Source organism: Neophocaena asiaeorientalis, unplaced genomic scaffold, assembly GCF_003031525.2.
Source record: "Neophocaena asiaeorientalis asiaeorientalis breed wild unplaced genomic scaffold, Neophocaena_asiaeorientalis_V1.1 scaffold204, whole genome shotgun sequence".
NCBI classification, from domain to species: Eukaryota; Metazoa; Chordata; class Mammalia; order Artiodactyla; family Phocoenidae; genus Neophocaena; species Neophocaena asiaeorientalis.
This window is the reverse complement of record NW_020173922.1, coordinates 6,071,013-6,092,624: the sequence shown is the minus strand read 5'-3', so window position 1 is coordinate 6,092,624 and position 21,612 is coordinate 6,071,013. Positions and strand designations below refer to the sequence as shown.

The 21,612-nt window shown below is 43.2% G+C and overlaps 3 protein-coding genes across 3 annotated transcripts; all 3 read right to left on the bottom strand.

The window, feature by feature from the left end:
- Positions 1 to 687: 687 nt before the first annotated feature.
- Positions 688 to 3,178, bottom strand: LOC112404435 (protocadherin gamma-A3-like). The gene is given in 2 exon segments (XM_024752429.1): positions 688 to 738; positions 740 to 3,178. Coding segments are annotated over 2 exon segments (2,490 nt in total).
- Positions 3,179 to 5,916: 2,738 nt separating this feature from the next.
- Positions 5,917 to 8,397, bottom strand: LOC112404436 (protocadherin gamma-A2-like). The gene has a single exon (XM_024752430.1). It carries the CDS (start codon positions 8,395 to 8,397, stop codon positions 5,917 to 5,919), a length of 2,481 nt encoding a protein of 826 aa, XP_024608198.1.
- A 3,627-nt stretch (positions 8,398 to 12,024) lies between these two features.
- LOC112404451 (protocadherin gamma-A1-like) lies at positions 12,025 to 16,020 on the bottom strand. Its single transcript, XM_024752450.1, has one exon. It carries the CDS (start codon positions 15,874 to 15,876, stop codon positions 13,441 to 13,443), a length of 2,436 nt encoding a protein of 811 aa, XP_024608218.1. The 5' UTR covers positions 15,877 to 16,020; the 3' UTR covers positions 12,025 to 13,440.
- Between the last annotated feature and the right edge of the window lie 5,592 nt (positions 16,021 to 21,612).

Below are 21,612 nucleotides of genomic sequence, written 5' to 3'. Positions count from 1 at the left end.
CTGAAATGCATATGGATACACACACACACACACACACACACACACACACACACACACACTTTAAGTATACAAAGTAGGGACTACACGCCAGGTAAAAGAATTTGACCAACATCTATGTTTTTTACCCTATCATTTTTATGTCATCAGAATGAAATGAGTTTGGTCTGTCTTGGAAGGAGTTAAGCATCACATTATTATAGCCTAAAATACCATATATATATGTGTTTATATATATATAATATATATTATATATATATATATATGCTTTATATATATATATATGCCTGTTTACCAGGATAGATTAGGTAGGTTGGAGTGACAAACTTCATCACAATGATTTAAAATGAAAAAGTCTACTTATCGCAGGTATACAGATCAATGTTGAGTCCACCACAGGGCTCTTCTGTCACTGTAGTTATTCAAGGACCCAGATAGATGGCACAGTCACAATTTCAAAGAGTAAGTTAGAAATCTGGTAATTCTTACAATGGCAACTAGAACTTCATTTGGGAAGAAATTCACATACTTCCATTTACAATGCATTGGTCAGAACTATTTACTAGGCCCACTCAGCCATACCAGATCAGCAAGTGCAGCCCCACCACAATCCCAGAAGAAGAGAGGAACATATATTTAAACAAAAGAATCAATGACGACCACATTGCTTTATTTTCAAATAAATGTGTGTTAAAGCTTTATAATAACCACACTGGCATAACTGTTTTTTATAATGTTCAAAAAGAAATAAGCTCACCTGAAATTGCTTGGGATCTCCTTTCATTTCAAGTAAATCTTGAGATATCAGGAGAGGCTCGCTTTTCTCACAGCTTTCCTGGCTGATGAGCGTGTCCGCGTAGTTGGGCTGCGGGAAGATCAAGTGACTCCTCTGCGAGTCCCTGGTGAGCGAGACCTCCTGGGAATAGGTCTGCAGGAAAGCTCGCACCCCGTCCACGCCCACAAAATGAGAGGCGGGTACGCCCGCTGGTACACCTCCCGAAGCTTGCAGCACATGCGGTCTGTGCCAGCACTGCAGTCTGAGCGCCAGCAGCACGACGACAAAGGCCAGGAAGACGCAGGACACTGCGGCCACTGCCACCACCAGGTACAGTGTGAGGTCTGAGTCGTCAGGGTCTGCTGAGGGCTTGAGGCTTCCCAATTCGGCCAGGACGTCTGGGATGCTGTCAGCTACTGCCACTGTGAGAGTGACTGTGGCGGAGAGAGGGGGCTGGCCGTGGTCCTGGACCGCCACCACCAGGCTCTGCTTGAGCGCGTCTCTGTCCAGCAGGGCCCGCGCTGTGCGCACCTCGCCCGTGTGCAGCCCCACCGCGAAGAGTCCCGGCTCGCTGGCCTTGAGCAGGCGGTAGGACAGCCAGGCGTTCTGGCCCAAGTCTCTGTCCACAGCCACCACCTTGGTCACCAGGTAGCCGGGCTCTGCAGAGCGGGGTGCCAGCTCTACACCAGTAGAACCATCGGTGGGGAGGGTGGGGTATAGGATTTCAGGTGCATTGTCATTCTGGTCCAGCACGAGTATGCTTAGAGACACGTTGCTGCTGAGTGGAGGGTCCCCGCTGTCACTGGCTGTCACCAATAATTTCAGGTCTCTAACCTGCTCATAGTCGAAGGAGCACAAGGCATACAGGACTCCGGAGTCCGAGTTTATGGAGATGTAGGTGGAGAGAGGTGCCCCCTGGAAGGCATCCTCAGTCAGTGCATAGGTGATGTGGGCGTTCTCGATGCTGTCAGGGTCCTGGGCAGTCACAGAGAAGATGGAGGCTCCCCTGGGGTTGTTTTCAGGAATGTAGGCAGAATAGGAGGCATGAGTGAAAGCAGGTGGGTTGTCATTGATGTCTGCCACATGCAGGGTGATGTGTGTGTCTGTGGACAGCGGCGGACTTCCCCAATCTGTAGCTCTCAGAGTGATGTTATATTCGGACACCTGCTCACGGTCCAGGCATCTGGCTGTCACTAAGCGGTAATATCGGTTTATTGATTTTTCTAAATTAAATGGCATATTTCCCAGAACAAAAACTGTGACTTGCCCATTTTGCCCGGAATCCCGATCATGCACGTTGATAAGGGCAATTTCCCTTCCAGCAGTAGCCTCTTCTGGGACTGATTCTGTGAGAGAAGTAATCGTAATTTCCGGGGCATTGTCATTCACATCCAGAACTGTGACCAGAATCTTAGCTTTTGAAAGGAGACCTAGTCCATCTTGTGCTTCAATTTTAATTTCATAGAAAGTAGCATCCTCATAATCTAGGCTTTGTGATATTGATAAATCCCCAGTCACTGAGTTGAGATTAAAAATCTGAGCGATTCTCCCAGGCATTTTATCTAGTACATAGGATACTTGAGCATTAAATCCCTCGTCAGGGTCAGTGGCATTCACCGTGAGCAGCCAGGTGCCTACCGGCAAGTTCTCCTGAACACTTACTCGATATTCAGACTGAGTAAATACTGGTGGATTGTCATTTGCATCCAGCACTATCACTTGGATGCACAAGTTGCTAGAATGAACAGGGTCGCCACCATCAGAAGCAATTAGGACAAGCTGGTGAACTTTCTTTTCCTCACGGTCAAGAGCCTGCTGCAGCACCAGCTCTGGGTACTTGGCCCCATCAGAGACATTCTTCACAGCCAGGGAGAAGTAGTCATTGGGGCTGAGCTGATAGCTCAGCAGAGAGTTCATGCCCACATCTGGGTCAAATGCAGTCTTAAGTGGAAATCGAGTTCCTGGAACCGTTAGTTCACCAATTTTTATTTCCAATTCCTCTGTTAGAAAATCAGGAGCATTGTCATTAAGGTCTTTAATTTCTATTTCTACTTCAAAAATTTTCAATTTGTCTTCAACCAGGATGTTAAAACTCACCAGACACCGCGCGCTCTGAGCGCAGAGCTCCTCCCGGTCTATCCTGCCCGCAGTGACCAAGCTGCCGCTTCGCGGGTTCAGAGCAAAGAGCTGCGTCCTACCTCTGGAGACGATGCGGACTCCCCGCTCCGCCAGCTCCTGGGGCTCCAGCTCCAGGTCCTTGGCGATGTTGCCCACGAAGGAGCCTTTCTCCAGCTCCTCTGGCACCGAATAGCGGATCTGCCCGCATCCGGTCTTGCACAGCGTCCCCAGAAGCGCGTACAGCAGGGCCAGTCCTCCGCCATTTCTGAATTTCAGGTAATTGGTCATTTCCTTTTTGGTGAATTATTTTCTCCGAATTGGGTACCAATTTCTCACGACGGACTTCAGTCTTATTTTCTCAAGGAAGTAACCCTCTCGTGGGCCTAATTTATAGGTTACGGAGCTGGCTGACTGAAAGGGTGAGCTTTGGAGCAGCCTCGGATCTTGTAAATGTGATTTGCTGGTTCTTTGCTCTTTGGAAACAAGGAAATGGATTAGCTCTTCAGTGGCGTTTTCCTCCTTGAGTGGTGAACAGCGACGCTCAGAGGCATAACCGTTTACTGCACCCTCTTAGACAAACCCAAGCCAGACTTTCTGTTTCTCAGCACCTGAAATTCTTTTTATCAGAGGTAATGGGATCAGTCTTTATTTCACATAACTGAATCGCTATATGTTAAAGGATGTGACTTCAAGTTATCTTCCTTGGGAAGCCATGAGATAATCTTAAGATCACTAATATTGCTTCAAACATGCTGAAGTTACTGTTTTGAAATGTTCAGACAAAGTTTAAGAACCTCACAGAAATATCAGCCATATTTATAGGGCATGCCTCTTGAAATTTGTCCTTGATAGCCTGACATCTTGGTTTCAATATTTTCCATTTAACCCATACATTAAACACACATATAATTAAGTGTACGACAAAACCTGGGGATTTAAGGTGAACAATATGAACACAGCCACTTCCCTCACAGAGTTATAAGGATATTAAAGCAAACAAGGAATTACAGTGCATTGAGATAACTACCATAATGGGAGAAGCCAAGGGCAATGGGAGGGCCTCCAACCTGGCCTTGGAGGTTAGCAAAGGCTTCCCCAAGAAGCATGAGAGAAGTGGATCAGGGATAAGGCCTGGATGTGAGAGAGGAGAGCATGGGAATGCTTAGATGTGAGAGAGAAACCACAGAACTTCAGGGTACTGAAAGTCGTCCACTTTGCCTAAATCTTGAGTATGAAGATGTTTCTAAGGACTGAAAAACTGAAACTAGTGGAGATAAAGTTTTGTTTTATATGCCAGAAACCCTTTTCCTGTATTTGTTTTCCTCTCCAAGCACAGAAATAGGAATTCATTTGTCACTTCAATCATGATGCATTATATACCTATGTATAAGGCATTTATTTTCAGGAAGTGTTACTATAAGCACTAGAAGGAACTTTGTATTCAATTTTCCTCAGTTCATACTTCTATTTACCTGCAAAATGTTATGACATATTATTCCACAGTGAGTTCCAAATTTATCTCAAAGAATATTATGTAACAGTAGTAAGACAATGGAATGCATTATTTCAGATCAATTCTCCCTCCAATGCCCTTAAACAATAAAGAATCACAGCACCTTAAAGAATGACAATACCATTATATACATGACTGACTTAGTACATGATTATTTCCAAATAAAAGATGATCCCATTTATATATTAGCATAATTTTTGTTCTCTGTTATTAAATATATAACTAACATACTAAAAGCCAACATGGGAAGAGGAATGGGGAAGGTAAACTTGGTTGTAAGGGGGACTTATGTTGGTTGAGGAATTGGAAACATTTTTAACAGCTGCTGTGAGTAGGAAACTTTGAGACAAGAAATGTAAAAGGAGAACCTTTAGGGGCAATAATTTGATATGGTCTCTGAATCCCTTGAGGATATATATTATTTTTAAAGATAAAAAGGCAATGTGGTTTGCACATATGAGAAAAAATAAAAGTAACGGCGGGGGGGGACATCCCTGCCGGCGCAGTGGTTAAGAATACACCTGCTAATGCAGGGGACACGGTTCAAGTCCTGGTCTGGAAAGATTCCACATGCCATGGAGCAACTAAGCCCGTGTGTCACAACTACTGAGCCTGCGCTCTAGAGCCCTCAAGCCACAACTACTGAAGCCCGTACACCTAGAGCCCATGCTCTGCAACAAGTGAAGCCATCGCAATGAGAAGCCCAGGAACCACAATGAAGAGTAGCCCCTGCTTGCTGCCACGAGAGAAAGCCCACGGGCAGCAACGAAGACCCGACGTAGGCAAAAAGAAATAAATAAATGAATTAATTTTTTAGGAAAAGTAACACGGAATAGAAACATCTTCACTGCTATACAAACCATGTATTATAGAGCAAATGATAACTCAATCACTTCTTAAAGGAACACAGAGCTACTTTAGAGGCTAATGAGATTTTTAACTAAACAGAGATTCCATGACATACCCTCCTGAAACACAGTGAAGTATATATATTTCTAAATTTGCATCTTTTAATAGGGAAAATCATGCAAATCAAGAAAAATGAAGAATCTCACTGCCAAACTGAAGAAAAAATATTAAGACTGAGTGAGAAGAAAACAACCAACTAAAGTATTTCATTATTCATAAACAAATATAAATAAACATAAAAGCCTTAAATTTTAAAGGAGGGAGGCATCTGGGGAAACATAAAAGTCAACATTTATATTTCTAAGAAGGAAAGAATTGTTGATCCACGTGCATGAGATGGTTTCCTCAGGGACAAGAAAGAAGTATGAGAAGCCAGTTCCTCAGGCAGTGCTCTTTTGATAACTTAAATATCACCTTCACTTACTAACTCCTGATTTATAATCATGATGCAATGATTCTAGCTCCTCTTCCTGTTTACACTGTGTGAACACTTAGAACTAGAAAGAAATAATTCACCAGGACTAATTTCCTAAAAATTGAATATATCCACAAAGGAATATGGGAAATAGAAAAGGTATGGTAAACTGTGGAGACAGCTAAGTAATTAGGTAAATTTATTTCTTTTAGCAAAGTAGCTCACAGGTATATTACGAAGAGAATTTACCTGAGAAAAAGTTTCTTCTTTGTCTTCAGGTATAAGTTGAGGTTCTGAAAGAAAATCCTTTTTCTCACAGCTCTCCTGGCTGATGAGCGTGTCCGCGTAGTTGGGCTGCGGGAAGATCACGTGACTCCCCCGCGAGTCAGCGGTGAGCCAGGCCTCGTGGGAATAGGCCTGCAGGAAAGCCCGCACCCCGTCCACGCCCACAAACTGAGAGGCGGGCACACCCGCTAACCCGCCTTCTGAAGCCTGGAGCAGGCGCGACGTGTGCCAGCGCCTCAGCCTGAACGCCAGCAGCACAATGACAAAGGCGAGGAAGACACAGGAGACGGCAGCCACCGCCACCACCAGGTAGAGTGTGAGACCTGAGTCGTCGGGGTTGGCAGAGGTCCTGATGCTGCCCAAGTCGGCCAGGGCCTCGGGGATGCTGTCCGCCACTGCCACCGTGAGCGTGACCGTGGCTGAAAGAGGGGGCTGGCCGTGGTCCTGGACCGCCACCACCAGGCTCTGCTTGAGCGCGTCTCTGTCCAGCAGGGCCCGCGCTGTGCGCACCTCGCCCGTGTGCAGCCCCACCGCGAAGAGTCCCGGCTCGCTGGCCTTGAGCAGGCGGTAGGACAGCCAGGCGTTCTGGCCCGAGTCTCTGTCCACAGCCACCACCTTGGTCACCAGGTAGCCAGGCTCTGCAGAGCGGGGTGCCAGCTCTACACCCGTGGAACCGTCGGTAGGGAGGGCAGGGTACAGAATTTCCGGCACGTTGTCGTTCTGGTCCAGCACGAATATGTCCAGTGACACGTTGCTTCTGAGCTGTGGGTTCCCACTGTCATGCGCTGTCACCCACAGCTGCAGTTTATGGAATTGCTCATAGTCAAAGGAACGCAGCGCGTAGAGGATGCCAGTGTCAGAGTTGATGGAGATGTAGGAGGACAGAGGCGCCCCCTGAACGATGTCCTCAGCCAAGTTATAGGTTACATGGGCGTTGTCATCACTGTCAGGGTCATGCGCCATCATGGAAAAGATGGAGGCACCTCTGGGGTTGTTTTCTGGAATGTAGGCAGAGTAGGACGTGTGGGGAAAGGTGGGAGGGTTGTCGTTGATGTCTGTCACCTGCAGCAAAATGTGAGCATCTGTGGACAGAGGTGGGTTCCCTCCATCTTTAGCGATCACAGTGATGTTGTATAAAGAAAACTGTTCCCTGTCAAGGACTCTGGTTGTAACCAGTCGGTGGTAATTGTCCACTGACCTTTCTAATTTGAAAGGAAGGTTCTCTGGGAGTGAACATGTGATAAATGCATTCTGCCCAGAGTCTCTGTCATGTACATTGAAAAGTGCAATTATGGTTCCTGGAGGAGAGTCTTCAGGAACTGAGCTGGTAGCAGACGTCATGTAAAATTCTGGGGGATTGTCATTTACGTCGAGAACAGCGACAATGACCTTCGTTCTGGTCAGAAGACCTGGACCATCCTGAGCTTCAATATCAATTTCATGGAATTTGGCATCCTCATAATCTAGGCTTTTTGTGATCGTTATTTCTCCAGATGATGACTTAAGCTCAAATACCTCTGAGGTTTCTTCAGGATTTTTCTCCAGAAAATATGCCACTTGAGCGTTGTATCCCTCATCTGCATCAGTGGCTGTCACTGTGAGTATCCGGGTGCCTACGGGCGTATTCTCTGGAACATTTACATGGTACTCGGGCTGTGTAAAAACAGGCGCGTTGTCGTTCGCATCCAGGACCATCACGCGGATGCGGGAGGTGCCAGATCTGACAGGGTTGCCCCCGTCCAAAGCCACAAGAACGAGATGGTGAACGGCCTCTTCCTCACGGTCAAGGGCGCGTTCCAGCACCAGCTCCGGATACTTATTCCCATCTTTTCCGCTTCGCACGTCCAGGGAGAAGTGGTCATTTGAATTAAGTTCGTACCTTTGGAGGGTGTTCTCTCCGACGTCTGCATCATGCGAGCTCTTCAGAGGGATCCGGAATCCTGGCGTAGTCATTTCACTGATTTTTAGCTCCAGTTCCTCTACTACAAAGCGAGGGGCATTATCGTTAATATCTGTTATTTCCACCTCCACTGAATAAATACTCAATTTATCTTCCCGGAGTATGTTGAAACTCAGCAGACACCGCGCGCTCTGAGCGCAGAGCTCCTCCCGGTCTATCCTGCCTGCGGTGACCAAGCTGCCGCTTCGCGGGTTCAGAGCAAAGAGCTGCGTCCTACCTCTGGAGACGATGCGGACTCCGCGCTCCGCCAACTCCTGAGGCTCCAGCCCCAAGTCCTTAGCGATGTTGCCCACGAATGAGCCCTTTTCGATCTCTTCTGGCACAGAATAGTGCATCTGCCCAGCTCCAGCCTCCCACAGGGTCGCCAAAAGAAGGCACAGCAGGACAAGCCTTCCGCGGTTTGGCAACTTTAGCAGAGCCGCCATTTCTTGAGCTGCAGTCTTTTCTCCCAGGCAACTTCCAGCATCCAGGCCGGGATTCCAATCTTTATTCCTCAGGGTCTGAGGTGACAAGCATTCACGGGACCCAGGTAACTGTGGAGAGAAGTAGTGTGCTGCTGGACTTAATTTTTTTGCCGTCCCGAAGCTTGCGGGCCAAACGCCCAGCCCTTTGTGTTATGCGAGCCGTAATGTTGGAGTGGATGTCTCACAGGCTTCCTTCTTAGGTGGTCAACAGCGACGCCCAGAGGCCTAAGTAATTTCTGCACTCTTTCAGGTAAACCCAAGTTATTATTTGTTGCCCCTGTGACTTTCAAGTTGTTTTGAAGAATCTTATAGTTCTAAGATACCTTAGAAGTAGCTCTTTCAAGTCAGGAGGCTTTTTTTCAGAATGAATAAGAATGGTGTGAATGAATGTGACCTTGATAGTAGTTGCAAGGAAAGTATCATTGAACGCTGGAGGCATTAATCAAGGCAGCCTCTGCCCTTATGCCAAACATCTTCAACCTCTTATTTTATATTCAGAGACAATAAGATTAATCTAAAAATATTAGCTACATTATATTCTAATGTTATATATTTTAAATTTCTGTGCTTAATGGCTTAGTATTGAACTTCAAAACCTGTATTTTTTTCCCCAAAATCTGTATTTAAATTATTGAATTTTCGGACATTTAATTGGGTGACTACCCAATTAAGGCCTGACACTTTGCCTGATTGATGCTGGAGATAGAAATGGTGCACCTGATGAACACAGTCCCTGTTCTCAGGAAGCCTACAGGATAAGGGAGGACATAGTAAAGTACACAGAGTATTTTAATAGAGTATGGTAACTGCTATGATGGTTGGAAACCCTGGGCAATGGGAGAATACATAGGAAGGGTATCCAGCCTAGATTTGGGGGTCAGGAAAGACTTTTCCAGGACAAGATTGAAGCTGGATCCTAAAAGGTATGACTGGATCAAGAAAGAGGCTGGAGTAGTGTTCTAGAACCTTAGTACAAATTCTTGGAGGCGAGAGGCAGCACGAACATTAAGGAAACTGAAGGTGGTTTGTTCCTTGTTCTTTTCAAGATTGTTAGGGCTGGGCTTCCCTGGTGGCGCAGTTAAAAAAAAAAAAAAAAAAAAAAAAAGATTGTTAGGGCTACTTGAGGTCCCCTGACACTCCATATGAATTTTAGGATGGATTTTGTTCTATTTATACAAAAAAAGGCATTGGGATTTTCATAGGGATTGCACTGAATCTGTAGATTGCTTTGGGTAGCTCTATAAGTTTTTGATAGATACTCTTTATCAGGTTACGGACGTTTCCTTCAATTTCCAGTTTGCTAAAAGATTTTAATCATGTGTTGAATGTTCTCAAGACCTTTATTATGCCTCTGTTGAAATGAACATATGGCTTTTTACCTTCAATCCCCTAATATGAAGTTTTATATTATTAGATTTTCTTATATTGAAATATTCTTGCATCCCTAAGTAATAAACCCCATTTAGTCGTAAGCTATAAATATTACATATATAGTAGATAGGATTTTGAATCAACATTCTTGAGCGAGATTGCACACTTCTGGTCTCATTTCAGTCTTTTTGCCTTTTGGCTTCTTCCCCATTGAACTTTTTTCATTTTTAACCCATTCCTCTGAGAACCCTGATGAAATATTTATTGGAAACAACTGATATTAACTCACCATGTTTTCTAGTAGAGCCTCTAGTTTGTTTTTTAAAACTTTTTCTTCAACATTGTTTTGATACTTTTGAGTCTCATTAAATAACTGCTCGACATCCCTTATTGTAGTTCTCTAAAGATTTCTGTTTCTTTGTCTTTGACAACATCTGGTTTTACTCTGTATATTATTTCCCACTCATGTTTCTTGCTTCGTATTAAGCTGTTTTATTTTTTCCTGGTCTTACTTGCTTTTCCTTCCCTTTCTCTTTTCCAGGTCTTTGTCTATAATCAGAATTTGGGGTTTTCTTTTAAGATCTCTAAAATGAATTTTAGTCATGCCATCTGACTAGCCAATATTAGTCCCAGCACTGGACTTGACAGTAGTTTCATTTTCTCCCCACTGGTGTCGGCTTCTATTGCTTCATCATCATAATTCTTCTTTGTTTGCATTTCAATAATTTATACTTTTTGTTACTTTTCCTATTATTTTATTTAAATTTATGCTAATATTATATCTTTCTTGCTCTCTTTCTTGAGTGGCAAGCTAAACTCGCTTGTTTTAAATCATTTGCTTTTTGAAATTCTTATAGTTGTTACAGATTTACCCCTAAATATTCTTTTCTCTGTATTCCACAATTTTTAATAAGTAATATTTTAATTCTTGTAGTTTTTATTTCATTGTGATTTTTTAAATCCAAGAGTAATTCAGGGTTGTAGATTTAAATGTCCAAACTTTTCTGTTTCCTTTTACTATTTTAAAATGTTTGCTTTGTGATTTTTCCAGCTTTATTGAGGTATAAGTGACAAATAAAATTGTAAGATATTTAAAGTGTACAACATGATGATTTGATATATGTATACATTGTGAAAGGATTCCTCTACTGAGCTAATTAACACATCCACCGCCTCACGTATTTACCTTTTTGTGTGTGTGTGTGAGAGCATCAGGTTCTACTCTTAGCAACTTTCTATTATACAATACAGTGTTGTCAACTGTAGTCTCACGCTATACATTAGGTCCTAAGGCCTTATTCCTCTTACAGCTGAAGGTTTGTACCCTTTTACTAATCCCTCCCTATTTTCCTCACCAGCCACTTTGTGATTTAACTACATAAGGCATGTATACTATTTGTACTTTGAAATTTGCTCTACGATTTTTGTGATGACTATGCAGTAAGTTGTTGTAGATTTTCCATATGTTCATGTAAAAATTGGCTATTCTATATTTATTGTGTATACAAATACCCAACAAATCTGTCAGATCAAGCTTATAGATTCTGTTATTCAAATATGCTGTGTGCTTAGTAATATTCTGCCTGTGTGATGTATTATTTCTTATGGAACTGTGTTAAAATCTCTTTCAAATTTCAGATTTGAAAATCTGTATTATTTCCAAAGCTATACTGTTATTCAAATATGCTGTGTGCTTAGTAATTTTCTGCCTGTGTGATGTATTATTTCTTATGGAACTGTGTTAAAATCTCTTTTAAATTTCAGATTTGAAAATAATCTGTATTATTTTCAAAGCTATATTGTTTGGTAATAGGAGCTCATCCTTTTGGTTGTCTGTTCTTTTTATAAGTATGATCAGTTCATTAAAAAAATCACCACTAATGTTGTTGCCTTAAACACTACTTTGGTGTTATATTAAATTGACATGACTGCTTTCTTGTGTGTAGGGTGTGTGTGCATATCTATCGACATCTTTATCTTCAGTATTTCAGTATAATTTTATTTTAAGCACGTATCTTGTCAGCAGAATAGATGGATTTAAAAAATCAACCAACTTGGCAATCTTGGTGTTTCAATAGGTGAAAAGGTCATTTATATATACACAGAAGCAAAGTTTTAAATTATAAGAGTTGAGAAAATTTTAAATTGTAACAACTTATGGTATTGAGAGTATACTCTTGGTACCAAACAGAAAATAAAAATAAAAATCCACACTTAGACATACAGCAAGAATGAGAGAATTTTTTTTTAAAGCCATCAGAGAAAATAAAGATTACCTAAAAAATAATAATTTGTTGGCAGGAAATTCTCACTAGCAAAAGAAAGTTCCAGAATTCTCCAGGTCCCAGACCATAACTAGGTATTTTAATGGCACTTTTAATGGTATGCGGCAGTGGTATTCTGAATATCACAGCTCAGGTCTGAGAGACTTAGTGTTCATTTTCTGAAGCCAGCATCTGTGTCCACCTTACTCCCTTGGTCTTTAGCTTGCAACAAGTTACAACCATGGGAACTGGTAGGTAATGTTTTTATGTGATTTTCCCCCTTTTTAACTAGCTAAGGGGCCTAACTGCTTATTTTGGATGCAAGCAGTAAGCCTGGCTCAGGTCCCTTGTTTAGCCCAAAGCCCTTTTGTCCCTATTACACTGCTTGAACAATCTCATCTAAGTACAAGACTAGAATTCCCACTTTAGTTTTAGCCTGGCTCACCACTTTCTGTCCCATCTTCGGTCCATTTAGCTATCTATCTTTTATTTGTGCCTGACTATGCTTCTGCTTTCTTCTTTTTTATTTTATACATGTATCTTTAATTTATTGGAGCAGAGTAAGTATATCAAAGCATAGATTTACTCCCCTACGATGCATTTCTTGTGAAGAGCTTACACACATTAAAATGGAATATATACTTGATTTCTGTTAGTTGTTTACATTACAGGCATAATATACAAATCACGAGGCTTCAAACTATTTCTCAAGTTGCACAGAAAATTTTCTGTCATTCATCTTATTACTTAATTTCATGTTACTTAAACAGCTGATGCATTCTTGAGCGTGCATAAAACATGTCAAAATAAATGACTAAACAAAAGGCTAAGAAAGTTTAAATTTGCAGCTTACCTAGATTTCCATAATTTTATATTAACACAACTTAAAAATACTACTTTAGACAATCTTTACCCTTTCAAATGTCCCCAAATAAAACAGCGCCCCGACAGATGACATCTACATTAAATTTAAGGATAAATTAGGAGATACTTATAACTTAAGGATATTTGAAAACAGTATTAGTCACATTAATATTGGTGGACCTTTTCTAGTAACACCCAATCCTTGCTAGATAAGAGAATGGTAAATCCAGACAAATAAAATTATTTGGCCAGAAGCAAGCAAGAAAACCTTAGAAGCCAAATCTCCTTGTTTCTAATGCAGTGCTCTTTCCACAACTCTTTTCATTAGAACTCTTTGTTCTAATGAAAGAACAATGATAAATATACTCGGATATAAACATTTAATGATTTCCCAGAATTTGTAAATAGAAAGCTACAATGATATATGGGAAATAGAGAACTGTTAGTAGTAAAGAATGGAAGCAAGTAAGTAAACTCAGGAATTATTTTTACCTAGATAAATTTACTACACAAAGTTTACCTGAGAAAATGTTTGCTTTCTGTCTTCAAGTAAAGACTGGGGTGCTGATAGAAAATCCTTTTTCTCACAGCTCTCCTGGCTGATGAGCGTGTCAGCGTAGTTGGGCTGCGGGAAGGTCACTTGACTCACCTGCGAATCCGCGGTGAGCGAGACCTCGTGGGAATAGGTCTGCAGGAAAGCCCGCACCCCGTCTACGCCCACAAAGTGAGAGACAGGCACGCCCGTCAATCCTCCTCCTGAAGCCTGGAGCACACGCGTCCTATGCCAGCGCCACAGTCTGAGCGCCAGCAGCACAATGACAAAGGCGAGGAAGACGCAGGACACCGCGGCCACCGCCACCACCAGGTACAGCGTGAGGCTGGAGTTGTCCAGGTTGGTGGAGGGTTCCATGCTGCCCAAGTCGGCCAGCACATCTGGGATGCTGTCAGCCATCGCCACTGTGAACGTGACAGTGGCCGAAAGAGGGGGCTGGCCGTGGTCCTGGACCGCCACCACCAGGCTCTGCTTGAGCGCGTCTCTGTCCAGCAGGGCCCGCGCTGTGCGCACCTCGCCCGTGTGCAGCCCCACCGCGAAGAGTCCCGGCTCGCTGGCCTTGAGCAGGCGGTAGGACAGCCAGGCGTTCTGGCCCGAGTCTCTGTCCACAGCCACCACCTTGGTCACCAGGTATCCGGGCTCTGCGGAGCGGGGTGCCAGCTCCACACCAGTAGAACCGTCAGTGGGGAGGGCAGGGTACAGAATCTCAGGTGTGTTGTCGTTCTGGTCCAGCACGAATATGCTCAGAGACACGTTGCTGCTGAGCGGCGGGTCCCCGCTGTCACTTGCAGTCACTCTCAATTGCAGGTCACGGAACTGCTCATAGTCGAAGGATCGCAACGCATACAGGACTCCAGTGTCTGAGTTGATGGAGACAAAGGAGGATAGAGGTACCCCCTGGATGGTGTCCTCCACCAGGGAATAAGTGACTCGTGCATTCTCATTGCTGTCAGCATCGTGGGCAGTCACGGAGAAAATGGAGGCACCTCTGGGGTTGTTTTCTGGAATGTAGGTGGAGTAGGAGTCCTGGAGGAAGACAGGGGAGTTGTCATTGATATCTGTCACTTGCAGTGAAATGTATGTTTCGGTAGATAGAGTCGGAGTTCCCTGATCTGCTGCTGTTACTGTGATGTTGTACTGGGAGGTAAGTTCTCTGTCCATTGTTCTTTCTGTCACTAAACGGTAATAATTATCATCTAACTTTTCTAATTTAAAGGGTAGATTTCCAGAAATGGAACACGTAGTGTGACCATTGTCTCCGGAGTCCTGGTCGTGCACACTGATAAGAGCAATTATGGCCCCAGGAGGAAAGTTTTCTGGGACTGCAGTGGTGACAGAGGTGATGGTCACCTCTGGGGCATTATCATTTATGTCCAGAACTTTGACCAGCACCTTAGCTCTGGCCATGAGGCTTGAACCATCCTGAGCTTGAATTTCCATTGGATAAATTGTGTATTCTTCGAAATCCAGAGGTTCTTTATTTGATATTTCTCCTGTGTAAGAATCCAAGTGAAATACTTGTGCCACTTTGTGGTCTATATTATGAAACAAATATGTTACTTCCCCATTGGCTCCCTCATCTGGGTCCGTGGCTTTTACCGTGAGCAGCCGAGTGCCCAGCGGCACGTTCTCAGGAACACTCGTGTGGTACTGTGCTTGAGTAAACGCTGGAGGGTTGTCATTTGCATCCACCACCTGAACTCGAATTCGGAGGCTTTCTGAACGGACTGGGTTGCCCCCATCAAAAGCGGTGAGGAGGAGGCGGTGGACAGCGTCTTCTTCCCTATCTAGGGGACTCTGCAGGACCAACTCTGGCTGTTGGGACCCATCAGGTCCCTGTTGCACATCCAGGGAGAAATGAGGGTTGGAGCTGAGCTGGTACATCTGGAGTGAATTCATACCCACATCAAGGTCTTGCCCAGAAGGTAGAGGGATCCTGGTACCTGGAGTGGTTATTTCATTCATTTTAAATTCTACTTCCTCTAACTGGAATTGGGGAGTGTTGTCATTAATATCAATTATTTCCACTTCAACAGGGAAAAGCTTCATTTTATCCTCTACCAAGACGTTAAAACTCACCAGACACTGCAGGCTCTGAGCGCAGAGCTCCTCCCGATCTATCCTGCCTGCGGTGACCAAGCTGCCGCTTCGCGGGTTCAGAGCAAAAAGCTGAGTCCTACCTCTAGAGACGATGCGGACTCCCCGCTCCGCCAGCTCCTGGGGTTGTAGTCCCAGGTCTTTGGCAATGTTGCCTACAGAGAAACCTTTATCTGTCTCTTCTGGCACTGAGTAGCGGATCTTCCCAGCCTGAGCTTCCAACAACATCCACAGAAAAAGGAACAGCAAGACCAGCCTGCGGCAGCCGAGCACCTTCACTCGAATCGTCATTGCTCTCTTGCTTCGTAGTTTTCTCCCAGTCTGGCACCAACAGTATTGTTTCTCTGCTCTTCTGAGTCTAAATTAACCGAATTTTCAGGAGAATTCAGAGCATAAAGGGGTCCTGAATTAGGATCTGGGCAGCCTCAGGGAGTCTGTTTTCAATCTGGCAGTGATGGAGGTTCTAAGAAGTTTTTTTTTCCCCTCGGTGTGTTTGTGTGTGGGTGTGTGCGCGCGCGCGCGCGCTGCCTTTATCTCCCAGACTGGTGAACAGCGGCACCCAGAGTCCTAACCAGTTACTGCACTCCTAGATAATACTTGAACTTTCTCTTCTCATTAACCTGATCAACCTTTCCTCAAGTCTTAGTTTATTGTCAAGGAAATAGTTAAGCATTATACATTATAACTATGAAAAGGAGAAATTGCTGTGTTCATTTAATTAGTTACATCTACATATTGCTTAATTGTAACATACAGTAGAATCCAAGCTATCCTGGATATTCCAGTAGTATTCCCAAGCTATCAGCTTTCCATTTGCTAGTCAGGAAGTATCACAAAAGGGACAAATCATTCCTCCACTTCTTCTGTAGTACATTTTGATCACTTGATAATTTCACAGGCCATATAGAAGAGCAAATGCCCTTTGACTGGAGGATGAAAAAAACTAAAAGGAAAAATAAACTTTTAGAGTGTAAGCAAGACTTTAAAAAATTGGACTATCCCATTTCCTATCCATTGCGCTCTGAATATTTAGCAGAAACCTTGGAATTTTGAAGGACATATTTTAATCCATCCTTATTTTTCCTCTTTTACTGAAGCATCTATGGTATCATGTGGATTTAAAAAGACCTTTAATATGGGTTTTTTTGTTTTTTTTTTTCAGTACGCGGGCCTCTCGCTGTTGTGGCCTCTCCCGTTGTGGAGCACAGGCTCCGGATGCGCAGGCTCAGCGGCCACGGCTCATGGGCCCAGGCGCTCCGCGGCATGTGGGATCTTCCCGGACTGGGGCACGAACCCGTGTCCCCTGTATCGGCAGGTGGACTCTCAACCACTCCGCCACCAGGGAAGCCCTAATATGGGCTTTTAAAAGACCTTCAACTCAGCTGAAAGTAATATATTTTGATATATTAAAATAACACTGGGCTTGGACTTCCCTGGCCATCCAGTGGTTAAGACTCCATGTTCCCACTGCAGCGGGCAGGGGTTTGATCCCTGGTCGGGGAACTAAGATCCCGCGTGCCACGCCACGTGGCCAAAACGAACGAACAAACAATCAACAAAAAAACCACTGGGCTCTTGGAATTTCATTGGAAAAATGTCACATGAATATCTAATTTAGACTAAATTTAAGAGACACAAGAGGTAGTGATATTTTTCAAAATTGAAAATAAAAAGGCCACATCTTTATTTTTAGATAGTCTATATTAGGATAATATGTATTCTTCTACATCCACACTTAATGTTTTCTCCAAAAGAAGTTGGTTTTCTAAAACAGCAAGATTTTAAAACTATATTGCCTTCCTTCTTTTACTCATTGCAAATTAGTAAAAGGTTACTAACTAAAGTGTCTTGGGCTTAGTGTGATTTATTTATCCTTACACAGAAGTTAGGGAAGAATGATCTCTGCATTCCAGAGGCTGACAATTTTAGGAACAAATTGGGCCAGATATTGGCAGCCAACCCATGGACAGCATGACTGAGAAGGCTCTGGAAAATGATGAAGGGAAATAATCAAAGGTCAGAATAGTTCTTGGAGAGAGACTCTATGTTCTTACACAACCAAATCTACAGTTTCCCAGCTTCTCAAAGACAAATATGATGTAGCCCAAGAGCAGAAACTTAAAGATGCAGTGAACCTCCTTCAATATTTCGAGGAAAGAACTCTTTAGCCAGAAACATAATTTTTCAGAACGTACATTAATAGGCACAAAGTTTTGCCTAAAGGAATTTTCTGGGCTAATGAAACAAATCAAAATATACATAGAAACTAGCAAACAAACTTGTAGAGCTCTCCCACACCCCTAAAGACAACAAAAAATAAGCAGGATTGCTTACAGCAGGGTGATATTTATGAAATAAAAGTGTTAAAACTCACACGAATACATTTGAATCCAATGTAATAGTTAAGGCTTCACCGCTGGTACTACAGAAACTATCTAGTTGAAGATGTTTCTGAGTTAACTTGAAGAAATTAAGACTTTGCAATATCTGAAGTCACATATTGACTGTAGGAATAGGGCAAATCTCTCTTGCTGAAGTGGGAGCAACTCCACGTCCAGTCTTGGACCAGGCTGAATTGCAGGGCTGGAGGAGCACTGCAGGCACCAGGCTACGGCCAGAGTCACTGCTAGGAAGAAGAACATGAAGATCAAGGCGAAAAGGCCATGACCAGGTAAAGCTGTAGCTCTGGCAGTAGGTGCTGGGTGGTCGCTGAGGTCTGTCCACAACTCCTGCAAAGACTAGCTGCAGCATGACGAATGTCGTCATTGAGCATGGTGACCAGCAAGCCCCAGAGAACAGTGTCTCTGTCATCCGCAGTGCCCCAGTGGGCATCTTGCTCTTGTGCATTCTCAGGTTGAAGAGTCAGATTAGGACACCTGATAGGACAGTCAGGTGTTGCGCCCCAGTCAGCGTCCACCTTGGCGACCAGGTAGTCAAGCTGCAGTGTGTGATGCCCCATTGAAGAGGCATGTGACTTCCAGGTGCAACTCCCAGCATAGCACGTCTTCTGTGACAGGCAGGCTCAGGCTGACACAGAGCACTGGTCACAGGCCACAGAGTCAGCTCAAAGGTAGGCTGCAGTGAACACCACTGTGCTCTGCACTCACTGACACGTCAGACAACAGCACCCAGGTCACTGGTCAGGAAAAACAGGAGGCACTTAGGGCACCAAGTTTCAGTTGGAAGTGCTAAAGTGTGAAATGGAGGCTCTGGGTGAGCCTCCCATTCCCAATCTCCTGGACCATACAGTAGACCTGTTGGGAAATTAGAGCATTTTTGTTGATGTGGGTTATATGCAGGCTAATGCTTACACTGGAGGAGAGGGACAGCTTGTCTTTGTTACCTCATGATTCCGAATCTGCTCCCAGTTTAGAATCCTTTCTGTCAGTAGCTTACGAAGAATTACATAGTAATTCTTTGTTGTGAATTGTTTGGCTATGTGTTTATTACTGTCTACAATATCTTTTACTTTTCTCTTCAAGAAATCTCTGAGTCCTGTTGTTTTGATTAGAGCAACCACAGTTCTTATCTCTAATAGGACTAAACAGTCAGCTGAAAATCACCTGCACTGCATCATAGTTCTCAACCTGCATTTCAACCAGGATTGTGAAAAGCGCCTTTAACTGTCTCCAGTCTTCTCTTCTAAGCTGTGATATAACAGTCACTCTTCAAAATCAAAGATGGTGCTGTCGTTATTGAATATACTGTGTATGCCCTGTGAGACCGTGTAGAAAGTGTAGAACTCTACCTTAAGGGTGTCATCTAGGTCAGCAGGGATCACCTGAAGAATGCAGACAAGGAGGTTCTCTGGCAGGCAGACTCTGCTGTATACTTTGTAGCTCAGCATGGGAGGACTGGCTTTGGCATCCAAGACCTGCATCTTGCCCTGAGACTCCTCCCCACCACTAAGTGGTGGCAGCTCTGCTACTCTGGTCCAGATTTCTCCAATAAATAACCAGAGTATTTACTGCCCTAGTGTTCTCTTTTACTTTGGGCAATGAGGGAGGTGGTTAACTGAAATTAATTTGATAAACTTGTAGAGAATTACTTGCAGCATCCATATCTACTGCAGTTTAGGAGTAAACTTTGCTCCTATTAAGATGTTTTCCAGAATTTTCAAAACAAAATGGCTGTGCTCAAAGCCATATGTTATTTATATCCAGGATAAATAATTTATATAAAAAACATTTATAGGATTTCCAGTGAAGGTTTCAGATTCAAGGGGCCTAGGGACTTCCTTTGGCCTATTGGCTAGATCTATCCTGTCATTTGTTCCTTCCTGCTCTCTTTACTGGCGGTAAAGAGAGGCTTCTCAGCACTCACCCATGGTTCTTGTCACCAACATGTAGATCTTTGGCGAGATTCCCCACTTTTAAATCCTCGGCTATCGCTTCCGGAATCTCTCAGCGTAACTGCCGCGCAGTTCACTAGGCTGAACAAAGACATCAGAAAAGGAAAGAGCGCTTCCTGCACTCCCGCGTCTTCCCTGTGGGGAGACTTCTCTCTCTTCACGATGCTGCTTCGTAGGACCGAATGCACCTCGCTACAGTTGCTCCTCGGATTACCAAGGTGCGCTGGAAAGAAAAGGCAGCAGCTCTCTCAGACCTTCCTGACCCAGATATTTGGAGCAGATTGCAGGAGAGATGGCGTGCAGAGTCCGCTCCTGGTGTGTTTCTCAAAAATGTGCATACATCGCTGCGTCAGAACCGCCAGTGGGTTCCTTTGTTTCACTCTAAGCCGGGGATTGGCCAACAGCGGCACCCAGAGGTCCAGTAGGATAGCTACCACATGTTATTTCTGAAAGTCCTCACAGGAGACTGTATTTGCCTTTTTTCCGGGACTTATTTTTACAATAACAGTTGGTTCATTATAAAGGCTACAAGTCACTATTGCTTTTTGACAAAATACTAATAAAATGGTCTTTCCACAAAATTTAAATCAAACGTTTTAATTTATTAAAATTCACATCAGCTTAAAATAAAAATTCTTACACAATTTCCCTCTTGAAATTTCCCTTTGAAGAACACTTGAAGCTTCTTTTTATTAAACATTTTTTTACTCAAGAAATTACCCACTGTAAAAAGAACTGTACATGAGAAAAGGAAATTCTCACTATATATTCTACAATATAAAAGAAACTTGCAATATAAAAGGTAGAAAATACTGACAAAAATTTTCAAGTATCAGTAATCGCATTATTTAATTACAATTTTACACATAACATAAAATTTACCAACTTAACCATTTTAAGTGTACAGTTCAGTAGTATTAAATACATTCATAATGTCATGCAACCATCACAATCATCCATCTCCAGAACTCGTTTTATCTTATAAAGCTGAAACCTATACCCATTAAATGGTAACTCCTCATTCTCCCTTCTCTCCAGCCCCTGGCAAACACCATTCTATTTGCTCTATTTATGATTTTGACTATTCTAAATACTTCATATAAGTGGAATCATATGGTATTTGTCTTTTGCGTGTGTGTGTGACTGGCTTATTTTACATAGCATAATATCCTCAAGGTTCATCCATGTTGCAGCATATATCAGATTTTCCTTCCTTTTTAAAAGAATATGGAAGTTCCTCAAAAAATTAAAAATAGAACTACCACATGATCCAGCAATTCCACTTCCGGGTATGTTTCTGAAAAAAACGAAAATACTAATTCAGAAAGATGTAATCACTTCTATGTTCACTGTAGCACCATTTACAATAGCCAAGATATGGAAGCAACCTAAGTGCCCATCAATAAATGAATGGATAAATAAGATGTGGTACATATACAAAGCCATAAAAAAGAACAAAATCTTGCCACTTGCAACAACATGGATGGACCTAGAGGGTATAATGTTAAGTGAAGTAAGTCAAACAGAAAAAGACAAATACCATATGATTTCACTTATATGTGGAATCTGAAAAAGCAAAACAAATAAACATAACAAAACAGAAACAGATTCACAGAACAAACAGGTGGCTGTCAGAAGGGAGAGGGGTGAGGTGATGAGTGAAATAGGCAAGGAGT